Source organism: Lampetra fluviatilis, chromosome 7 (assembly GCF_964198595.1).
Source record: "Lampetra fluviatilis chromosome 7, kcLamFluv1.1, whole genome shotgun sequence".
In the NCBI taxonomy this organism is placed as follows: domain Eukaryota; kingdom Metazoa; phylum Chordata; class Hyperoartia; order Petromyzontiformes; family Petromyzontidae; genus Lampetra; species Lampetra fluviatilis.
Window position 1 is genome coordinate 16314578 of NC_136281.1, and position 12145 is coordinate 16326722.

Consider the following 12145-nt stretch of genomic DNA (forward strand, 5'->3'; position numbering starts at 1 on the left):
AAAAAGAAAAAGTTAACAATGAACTGTGGTAAAGATGTGGGCTTGGGCATTCTGCATTCCTATTACCAAATATTTCAGAATAGTATTGAAAAGAAACAAAAACTATCGTTAAAAATGTAACCCGTAGACAATTACATGTCAAGAAAATTATAAAAATGCCACTAAATTGTATAACTATAGGCATTCTGAAACCAGATTTGTATTTTACAACTGTGTTTCAGAAATATGGCACATTTCCCAATGATATTAAATTATATAAAAACATGTTCACAACTACTAACAGAAGAGGAACTCAACTGCGAGTTTTTTTCTAAGTATAATTGCCACAACCTTTGTGCAGTAGAAGTCAAACATTTGCACGTACATGCTTAAATACAACATTTTATAGAAATAACTTTGTAAAAAAATCATCAACTGATTATTTGCATTCTGTTAAATGTATAATTGCTATTTTAAGGGTGTATATTTTTGATAGACTACTTATTGCTATGCCTGGGAAATACTAAATCCATGCATAATATAAACTACAAAACCTTACCACATAGAATATAAATATGAATTCCCAGACCTGCATAATTGTAAAGCAAGATATGCAATGAAGCATTTACAAACGTGTTTTTATATATTTTTTGTAACATTATCTCTACAAGTGTGATTTGAACGTGTGTTAAAACATGAGCACATGGGTGCAAGCTCACATGTCTAACGTGTGGTTGCATTTACATTTGTGCTGGTTTATACATATGAATCTTCTATCAAAATGGAGGCGCCTTTCATAGATATTTCGCAAAGTGGTTTTAAATGTATTCGAAAATGAAATTACTGTACTAAAATGCAGTATTTTACACACACACACAATGTTGTGGTAATGACATCCACCTTTAGGAAGGATGTAAGAGTGACACTCACCCACTGTGTACCAGCTGGCATCTGTTATTTTGTTTATCACAGCCTCCTGGAAAGTAGTTCCCTCATTCACCTTGACCTCCACAAGAGCACCAACCTAAAGGACAATTAAACATTCCAAACAGAGGCACCTTAACAGAGATTCTTCCTCCTCAAGTACCGCCTAATAGGCATAGCCACAGATAACACAAATTCAAGATGAGAAGGGCAAGAGGTTACAGATTCACCCGCTTCAGCACTTCATTAACATAGTGCCAACAAACATGGACTTGAAGGTACAAGTGACATTGAAATGACATTTATACAAAACACATCACTGCCTATGTCCAAGTTTACCCTAAAAAATGTAACACAATCTATAGCTATACACAGGTGTCATGCTGGGTCAGGCAAAAAAAGTATGAAGGTAATTTTATACTGACAAAAAGAATAAAAACAGGCAAAAGTAAATTTACGTCAACAAACTCCATATTGAGATACAAACAAAATTATGAAATACAAATTATTTCCAAATAGTAGTACATTTTCTAAAAAGGCAACTTTTTCCACAGACATTGTTGTAAATATCACGAAGCCCTTGAAGCTCCCAAAGAGGAAAATATGTTTTTGGCAATAAAAAAACAAAGATGCCACCACTGAAGTCACTGATGATTTCCTCTCAGCAAAAGACTTTGCTCAACATTTACAGGGCACAGTAACGCAGCACCAAAATTCCAGCCTTTCTCCAAGTTCATACAATTTAATTAAAAGAGCAGTGACCGGGAACTCATGTGTGCAGTTGTGCGAGCACTTACCCGAATTGAACCCTTCACCTGATCATCTTGCACCAACTGCGTCGAATGGTCATGCTTGAATGTGACCTGTAAGCAGATTGGTGGGGCTTTTGACCAACTAGACCAACGTTTGATTTAAATTCAACACATCTACAACGCTTACCTGCCATGTTCTCTTCTGTACTTCTGCATTGATTATCCTGTCTTGCCAGAAAAGCAATACATCTCCTATCTATATTCTAATGCAGAGTGCACTCCCACCTCAAAATACCCCTTTTCAAACTCTGACCTATGAGTGCATAAGTAGTCCACTACCACATCACCTTTCCCTCATCCAAATATAGATTTAGATCCTCATGCAGGCACCCCATTTCTAATTACGTAAATTTTGTTTCAGGAAACCTTGCTTTTAAGACTTCAGTGTCCAGACTGTATGGCTCCAGCAAAGGTCCTCATCAACGGACCTGCATTATGTGCGTACTCCCAAGTGTTGCACATTCATATTACCTGTGTGGAATCCTGGATTTTATACACTCCTAACACTCTTCATGGTGTTTGTAAATGTATGATCAAGCACAACGTTACACAATGTTGGTGACAATACACAACCTTTACCAACAACTGTCCTAACCCAAACCCCTCTAATGTCTCATCACCTATTCACAACCAGGATTAAGACCTGTCATACAAGTTTTAAATCATCCGAATTATCTTATGGAGAATGCCATTACAGCCCAGCAGTTCGCAGACAGCATCATGAACTAGCTTAAAATCTCGAAAGGAAATCCAAAGGTCCTCCCCCATACTCCTAACTCTACTCTATCAGTCGTCCCCTCCATGATTTAAGGGACTCATTTTCCATGAAGTGTATTTTCTAGCGTTATTCTATTTGGCAATATTTTGGTAAATACCTGACCTGGAATGCTCATCAGTTATCCCCCTCGAGTAATTAGTGACTGAACTCCTTTCTATCCAAATTATATTGTGGTATGATTGCCTTCTTCCAGTCCTGTGACAGCTATTCCCTCGTCCAGGCAGCTATATAACCTTGTTCAACTCCTCCAACGTGCTACATTCCCTTTCTATCATCATTTCAGAAGTAATGCCACAATCTCTGCTGTATTTTGATTTTATCCGCCTCACTGCTGTTTCAAAATTTTCTCGTCTTACCTGTTTCTCAATTTCTTACATCATCTTTAAATTCTGCACGGAAGCTTCCCTTCCTATGCCCAATGTCCCCAAATGATTCTGTTGATACGATAGATTATTTCCTGTTCAACAGCTGGATGAACAATGCATGATATACACCCTCAATTGCTCTACCCCAATATGCCAACTGGTTCCAGTCCTATACTCTTCGACACTTCTTAATGCAATCGACTGACCATCGAGAATAACATATTGTTGTCCCTCTTGCTGTCAGCATCTTCTATCTCCCCCAGTTTGCTTCTGCCAAAAAGTAGTCCAATCCTATAACAGTTTATCTCTGATTTGATTTCTGTGTCCCTACAATATAGCCTGCATCCTCCCACGCTCTTCCACTTCATCCACATAAAGTAATTTCTGATTCGCTTTCATAGCCCTTTCTATGGCTTCATTAGTTTGAGAACTTATCAATACTTTCTTAAAGATCAAGGACTTTTACTGCTACCTCAACTACAACTACCTTAAAACCTTATCCTATGATCGATGGAATGGTCAAATCAACGATAACCACAATACTGCTTTAGACTAATGCTAACCAATTTCCTGAAAACAGGAGTGGGTTGGAAAAAAAGAAACTACACCACACATCATCAGGAGATGTTTTTTTACACATTTCCCTCTTACCCCTAAGTGAACATAAAGAAAAGAGAACACTTTGTTGCCATGAATGTTTCTAATTCTAGTCAAATGAAAATCACAGCGTACTTGATCAAATAGCTGTCACATGAGTTTGCTACTGCACAACTTATAAGCAGTCCTACCAGAGCTCAACATTCTACATTTTCGGAAGAAGTTTGGCACAGGCGCAGATGCATTAGATAGTGCACGGAAGATGACATGTATTTTTTCCTCCAGCGTAAAAGCAGCCAAGACAATCCTGACGGTTGTCTGACTCGCACGAAATTAGTGATTATCATAATATACGATAGACACCAAAGTGTCTCTGCTACTCAAGCCTGAGTTGCATATTTATCAATATTCGAACTATTAAAGAATATGATTTTAAGTACTTGTCATAATGCATATATTATGATATTTCAGCATTTGGAACAATTAAAGGCACATGCCTATTCGTATAACTTTGATGCCACAATGCTGCAAAGGTGATTTCTATGAAATACAAGAAAACTATTCCCCTTTTTTATCCCATATTTACATTGTATGCAACCAAATGTGTATGCAACTCTGGTCGACTGCCTCATAAAATAAAGTGTGCATGATAATCCTGCATCGCCGATGCTACGTTAAGCAATTGTGATGTTGAATTAAAGCCATAGGCTGTCATTCCTAGACAACGGAAACCATTCCAATTTACCTTCAGCTTCAGGAGCCGTTTCACCAGCTTGATCTTGGCTTCGCAGAAGGCACCACGGTACTTGGCACTCACATCGGTGCCCACTGTTAGGTAGGCGGGCTCATCTGCCAACTTCATGAAGACACAAGACATTTACACTATGAGATCTCTTTTACCAGTGGTAAAATATAGTAGTAGGTTTTTACCCTTTTAAACTGGTACAATAAAGGTGTCAGTTTTGTACCAGTTTAAAAGGGTAAAAACCTACTACTACACAAGACATTCACATGTGAAAAGACCTCAAGCATCCAACCTCCATTACACAACACACCAACTTGTCTCTGTTACTCATGCGTGAGTTGCATATTTAAGCAATATTCAAAGAACTATGAAAGAATATGATTTTTCGTATTCGTCATCATGTGCAACACAATGCACTTTCCAACTCCACAATACAGCACTCCACATTAAAAAACAGTCATTTAATGGGCATTTTGCGATGCATTTTGAGAACCACTACTTTAGATAGCTGCACCTAATAGGAAAACAAAAGAAGCTGATTAAAGGTACTTATATCATTTTCTAAGAAAAAGCACAATAAAAAAGATCGGTAAGTCCCTCTTACTGACATTCTGGAACAGCTATTTTACGAAGTATATTGTTCTAAATGACCAAGTGACTGTGTACACAAAATAAATCATCTAAATGAGTGAAAATACGGATGGCCAAATATGTACGCAGCCAAAGTTAGACCGTGTCTGCACAGACATTTCAAAATTTGTTCTTTATAAGAGGTTTAAACAAATGTTGCAAGCTGCAAGTTATTCTTTTTCACTTTTTTAGAAGTATAAAATAAGCATTCTTTTAAAACTGACAGCCACATTGCAGCAACCATCTGCAATGTACAGATGTGGAGCAAAGTCATCTGCTTGGAAATATTTTGCGACTTAAGCAACAAATCACAATTAGGAGTTGACAATAAAAAGCTTACAAATGTGAAAAAGTATACTTTAAAATGCAACATGATGTATTATAGGCACTGCTCATGCCACTGACAAATTGATACAATTATCACTTTAAAAATATCTAATCACTAAGAAGAGTTAATCTAACAAGGATATGCTATGACTAGTCTAACCTCGGTCAGATACAAATTTTACTTCATTAAAATCTAAGCAAAGTGATTAATAGAGACAAGAAAACAGAGATTTCATGGGCAGAACTCTTGAGGCACATTCTTCTATACCTAATGCTACACTGATAGCAAGTTTGTAAGCACCGTCTCACTCTTGAAATGTTAGATCAGCTAAACAGTGATGCTGGGACCTAAATTTCAACACCAGATGGACAGGATATTTTAATTTCATCTGAAAGGACTGTGGAAGCATGCAGCCTGTTACAGGGGTTGCATTTAATGTAACAAACACATGAGTGGCACATTGTAGTTCTTAATTATTGGGGTAGCTGACTAAGTCATGTTGTTGACGTGTATCTGCTAGACCATTCCAGCAATCATTATTTTTCCAATTTGGTAGGGTGAATTACTGAAAGCAGTGATCCAGCACTCTTACCATTGTGCCAGTTCCACACCGTTCAATTTACAGAACTGTTCATTACTTCTACAGTAATCACGGTGCGCTGTCTGAAGTGGAAACTAAACATGATGCGACCATGAATTCTTGCAATAACTCAAGTTCATAAGCAGGATTTCTTTCAGTCTTCTGTGCCAACAACTTACGCCTGGGGGTGATTAAAAGAAGTGAAGGGGTTGTCCCTGAATTAGGGACACACACTGACATAGCATTCAAGCACACAGCCACAACAGCTATGGAAGATCATCCTTGCCTTCATTGTGGCGTCTTCACGGCAGGTACACCGTCTGGAGCCACCCACGTCACAGCTGAGCCTGCAATGAGGAAGTAGAAACACAGAACGTGCCGTCAACAGAATGTAAAGTATCGTAATAATAAATTAACGCAATCTAAATGGCACCTGCAACAATAACCGATGATACGTCTATCATTCTGATAACCAAAAAATGCATTATTTATCCTGTGAGCACATCATTTTAACGTGATCTGGGTGGAAGCACAACTTCTAAACCCAAGACCTTCCTGCTGAGTGAAGGTCATCAAAATGTTTGCAAGTAAACAAGTTGAGTAAATATGGCATAAAAACCAGCAGGGTAACCCCGGCACGCGTGGACTCTACTTTCACGCTGGCCCTGAGCACTCCCTACTTACTGCACACATAGAAACATCAAAGTACATGTAGAGTAAAATACACTCGAAACTCGTAACCACAACCTACAACTATATCCTTGCTGCTACCCAAAAAACGGCGCCAGAGATGGAACAGTGTAACGTGAAGGTATCTGAACGGACTTGAAAAAGGCAATGCGGATGCAATTAATTTAATATAATGGGAATAACCAATGTAAACCCAATGATCTAAACGCACAGTACACGAACAGCACTTCGCTGTTGACGTGCTAAATTAAGGCATGGGATGTGGGTCCCCTACTTTAATTATGGGGAACACAATACAGTAACACTACTTGAAACATCAATACAGGCACGCACGCACTACCACACAGACACAAAACGTGTACGAGACACACTCCACGCGCACAAAGCACTCGTGAGAGGGAAATCAGAGGACGAGCGGGCCATGTGCAGAAAACGGCGAGGGCTGAGCAATGCGAGGCGGGCGCCATTTCATCCTCAGCCCAGCATTCCTCGCCAACAAGCACGAGCTGTACAGCCCGGGCGAGCGGGCTCGCCAGAGGGAGGGCGAACACAACAAAAAAACCCGAGGCACGACTCAGGCGAAGGGCTACAGCAAGAAAAAAAAGCGAGAGGCGAGCTGACGAGGCTTGAAGCTCGCTTCACTACGTAAGCGAGCGTCCGTCACCGGATTGAGAGGAGAGCAGGCGGTCGGTCTCTGACCGACTGGTTTCGCCGTCGAAATTGCTGCGTGAGGTTAAAAGAGGATAGGGGGAACGCAGCTACGGGGAGAGATGGAGGAGGGAGGGGGGGGGGACGAGGCGAGACGGGGTTCCGTGTCTTTTGTACGCTCGTTTATATTCGCCAAGGGACGGCGAAAAGATGCCGTCCGTCTTCCGCGATAAGAGACGCGCACACTCCGCTTCGTCGGTGACGATGTCGGCGACGACGTCGGCAACCCGTCGTCTTCACCCCCAGTCGGCGTATTTATTAATAAAAAAGAGATATGGACCGCGCAGACGCGCAGTCATGCACACGTTAGTTATACACAGCGCGAGAGAGAACAACACCAATAAAGGGTCCAGCTCCACCGAGGTCAAACCACAAAGAACCTGACGTCGGATCCAGGCAAGCCAGAGCCGCTAATCAGGGAAGCAGGAGGGGAAGTTCCCAGCCGACCTGCTCACGTTTGAGGGTTTCATTGACAGCCGTAGAGAATTAGATGCCTGCACATGGCAAATCTGATGTCTGGTGGCACCGGCGGCAAGCCAAAATACTACGGTGGTCGAGTGAGCGCAAGGGTCGAAGTGTAAAGGCTGCTTGTCGGTGTCCATTGCTCAAAGAGTATTCAAACTAAAGCATAACCACACCAGTCATCACCACCAAAGCTTAAACGATCTACACCACAACCCAGCTCGAACCACCACTAATTCCCAAAACAAACACAACCACCACTACAACAACCTTCCTAAACCTCTACCATGTAACCGGCATCTCGACCTTCACTCACCTCCTTGCACAAGCGTCCAGCCTAAAACCACCACAAACACAATAATATAAAACAACCCCTAACACAGCACCACCGTTCATCCTAAAGCACCACAGCACCATGACAGCCGCCCTCCCAAACCACGACCCAAAGCACCACTAAAACAAGCATCAGCTGCCCCACACCACAACCACACCAGCCCTAAACAAGCACCACAAACCCTTAACAGTGATCACCACCGCAAATCAGCAGCTTCAATCCACCATCACCTCCCGCACAAACATCGCCAATCGGCCGCCCTCGCCGCCCTCGCAAGCGACAGACACGGACTGACGGAGGGGAGGGGAGGGCAAGAGCGAGCGTCATGCACGGCAGAGGCAACTTTTCCTTTCCCGTGAACGACTCCTACCACCACCACCTCCACCACCTCCTCCTCCTCCCTCGTTGCCGCCGCCGCTGCTGCTGTTGTTGTTTGCGCCATTAACCGCGCGGCAACCACCGCGACTCGCAACCACCCAAACAACCCGCCGACATTCACCCAGTTAACACGAAACCACCACGAAGAGGAGCTCAGGTGGTCTACACGTACAACGAGCCCGCGACAAACAAACGTGGCGACTTCTCTCTCTCTCGCCCTCCCTTCGCCACCGACACCGTCTAAGGGAATGGCTGAAAGGCAAAGAACCCCACCACCACCACCACCACGACGGTCGCGTCGTTGAACTCCGCGGCCCCGCAACGCCCGTACGTGATGAGGGGGTGCCGTGTCGTGAGTGCAGCTGTTTGGCTCACCTCGGCCAGTGTCCCAAGCGTCGTCGTCGTCTTCGTAGCCGCCGTCGTCGTCGTTAATGACGAGGGTAGCAGCCGCCGCCGTCAGCGGCGCGCCACGCGTGAAGAGACGCAAAGCGGGAATTTGTTATCCGCATCAAAAAAAATACCACCCCGCCTGTACACGAGGGGAAAATAGGGACGTGGATGTGTCTAATGAAATAAAATGGTTATTAATAAAGCCGAATAGAAATTATTTTTTGTAAAAAGCTGAGCGCCGCACCAAGTGCTTCGTAAACGATGTCCCCCCTCGTCTGAGGGGAGAGGCTGTGACGTCACCTCGGGCGGCCGCGCACGCCAAACACTGGCTGCGGGTCACGTGGGCGCGGTGAGGGGGGGGGTCCGGGGGGGGCGGGGCCGCGAAAGCCGATGCATGAAGGGAGCGGGGGGCGGGGGTCTAACCCGGAAGTCGAAGTGCCCCCCCCACCTACACGAGCGCGCGGCTGACTGCTGGTGAACCCCCCCGCCAGCCCCTCCCCCCGCCGGACCCTTCCCCCGCCAGCCCCTCCCCTCGCCAGCCCCTCCCCCCTCTTCCTCTCATCCGCGAGCCACGACCCATCCCCCCCGCGCGCCACCATTTCCAGAGATCGAGCCCGCGCGCACGAAACAGCCAAAAGTATATATTTTTTTTAAATCTAAAATTATCGTTTCTTTGTAAACGTTACTTTCCGTAACGTTGCGCTAACCGTATTTACATTTGACAACAAAAATCGAATTCCAATTTGCATTTGTTTGTTTGCCGGGATCACGTGCTCGAGCCGCCGGCCAATTGCGCGCCGCCGCTAGAACCGTCTAAACGGCGTAAATAAGTCCCCCCCCCCACGCGCATGCGCGCTCGAGCCCCGAAACCCCCCCCGCCCGCCCCACCAGGACGAGGTGACGTCACCACCTCCGCCATGTTGGGTAGGGGAGGAGGAAGAGGAGGCGGAGGAGGCTGCGATCGGCAGATGGCGTTTTCCGCTCGCACGCCACCCCCAAGCTCTCGGCAACGGCGTCGCTCGGGCCGACCCCAGATGCGCTCGGCGCTCGAACGGTCGCGCGGACGAAGGAGAGCGCCGTCTCTGTCCCCCCCCCTTCCTCCCGTCGTCTCCTCGGGAACGCCGCCCTCACGGTGAGCGGCGCCTATGGTGACCTCGCCGTCGCCCGCTCAAAGTCGAGCAAATGGCGCCCGGGCGGGGCGGAAGTGCCGCGCGCGCCGACCGGAAACAGCTGGGAGGCGCCCGCGACGCGGCCATGCGCACGTGGACGGCCTGCGGGAGCGTGCCACTGCTCTGGGCTGTGGGTTGTTGGCGGGGAGAGCGGTGGTTGGTTGGTTGGGCGAACGACCGCGGTCTCGTTTGAGAATTCTCGCTCGGCGTATTAACAGGCTTTCTTCAAAGCTAGACTAGGCTTTCTTGGGTTGAGGAGTGCTTTGCAGAGCGCCGTGTGAAAGCGATGTGCCGAGAGCGTTTACGCCGTGACATCAAACGTGGGCTGCTGCGTTGACTTGGCGCTTTCCGATACGGTGGCGGTCCAGCGTTTTTTTTTTAAAACATATACTGCTGTGTATTCTGCCGTATGAAGCTTTGTTGTGGCTTATACGAGAGGGGTTCATCTCTTGATTAAATATTCCGTATATGCGTGTTTGGAGGTACAGCGGTGGCGTTTTGGTTAGCCAATTGGGCTATTAAACTGGCGCCTTGAATAAAGCATAGGCATACAAGCAGAAATGTATCTCTATAAGCCATGTCTGTTCGTAAATCGGCGAATTGCTGTTCTATACCCAGTATGCAGACGCAACCTCTGGACCGGTTTAGATGTTTTTTTTGTAAGAGTGAAGCATGGTGCAACAATCACCACGATGTGGGGGGGGGGCTTCATCCAGCTGTGGAAAAGATTTTGGCTGATGAGTTGCATTAGGTTGACACCAGAACGGAATAACCATAGCTGTCAACCCACACGGTTTACCCGTATTCTTGTGCAGGGAAATTGTTTTCAGGTCCATGCGGCGAACAGCCGTTTCGATATGGCCAACAAGTGTCTGTGTTTCTCCCTTTGTAGGGCACGGGGTGACCAATAAAGGTTGGAATTGGTCTGCAATAAGGTGGTAGGCATTAGTAAGGGGTTGACAGATATGGAATAACTCTTGCAAATAAAGTCGACAATCTTTGCATATTTTCACAAGACAACTAAATTATAGAAATCACTCGTATCATAGTCACTTTGGACCACGGACTTTTGTAATCCGGTGCAGAAGTCCATGTTGCACCGAGGTCGCGAGGTGGGAGCATCGCTTGAACGTCACAAGTGTGCCGAGAGTAGCACACGCTTCGGTTTCTCCAGCAGACGGTGAACTTGCACCCACCGGATGGAAGTGGAATTTTTCATTCCACTTTCACGGCCACGCTGTGAGCACACGGGGGCCTGCACTTTCTAAGAGCAGTGCCGTCAAGGTGGTGGGCGAACCCAAATACACTTCAAAGGGTTCCCCCATTGCTGAGCACGCCGACCAATTTAGAACCCATTGGAATTTCCTTTTTTGTGCGTTTACCACGTGATCCATGTAACTGCACCTCGTTTTCGAGACGTAACGTAAAGCGGCCACAGTGAAATCGAGGTGTACATATGGACCAGGTGAAAAGCGTCCAGGCAAAACGGCGCCCTCATATCCTGCACTGCCAATCGTTTTATAGCAGTCGTTAAAACACGCGAGGGCAAACACGTGGCCATGTAAACGTTAAATGAATAAACGTGGCTTTAAGAACAGGACCGTGACAGAGTAAAATATATATACTGGAGTCTGCAGCACTGCACGTGCAAGGGCGCCTCATCCTTCTGCACACATGCACTCATGCGGCTGTAAGATACATTGTTCTGTTTCCAATTCAGTTTTTCATTCGAATAAATGTCAGTTCCTTAAATATTGAGTTGGATGGAATTTAAAATTGTATACGGCCTTCCAAAAAACCTTCTCTTAACCAAGAGGATAAAAATTTAAAAGTCCTTTAAATGTTTTAATTTCAAATAAGCTAAAGCTGACATTCCATGAAATCACTAATTTTATAATCGGGAATTATAACGATGGTTAAATCACCCTCGCCTGGTGCCAGTGGTGGCTGTTGGAGAAAAAAAAATTGAAATTAAAATGAAAAAAAAATTCTTCACTTCTATTAATCTTGATTTAAATCAGCGGAGCTATTCCTACTACTGCAAATATTGGAAACTAAGTAAATGTTTAAATTACACATTAAAGTATTATTCTTAAATAATCTATTCTCCTTAGTTCAAAACATTAAAAAATGGACACTCAAAAGGGCCCAATTGCATATTTATGACTGCTTAAAGTAGACAAAACCCTTTTAAGACGTTTACTACAAAATACATAAATTGGTCATGTTTTGCGGGTATTATTCAGTGCTATATCCGGCTCAATTATGTGCTTGGC

The 12145-nt window shown here is 44.8% G+C and overlaps 1 protein-coding gene across 4 annotated transcripts in view; it reads right to left on the reverse strand.

The window, feature by feature from the left end:
• ARID4A (AT-rich interaction domain 4A) overlaps nt 1-9208 on the reverse strand; it is a 35650-nt gene extending 26442 nt beyond the window's left edge. For all 4 annotated transcript variants that reach the window (XM_078858675.1, XM_078858674.1, XM_078858676.1 and 1 more), the window contains exons 1-5: nt 8686-9208; nt 6025-6085; nt 4201-4311; nt 1701-1766; nt 910-1003 (exon numbers count right to left, since the gene is read on the reverse strand). In XM_078858675.1, coding sequence (XP_078714801.1) covers nt 910-1003; nt 1701-1766; nt 4201-4311; nt 6025-6030 — 277 coding nt within the window. In that variant the 5' untranslated portion in view covers nt 6031-6085; nt 8686-9208. The remainder of the gene's footprint in view (nt 1-909; nt 1004-1700; nt 1767-4200; nt 4312-6024; nt 6086-8685) is intronic.
• Nucleotides 9209-12145: the final 2937 nt, after the last annotated feature.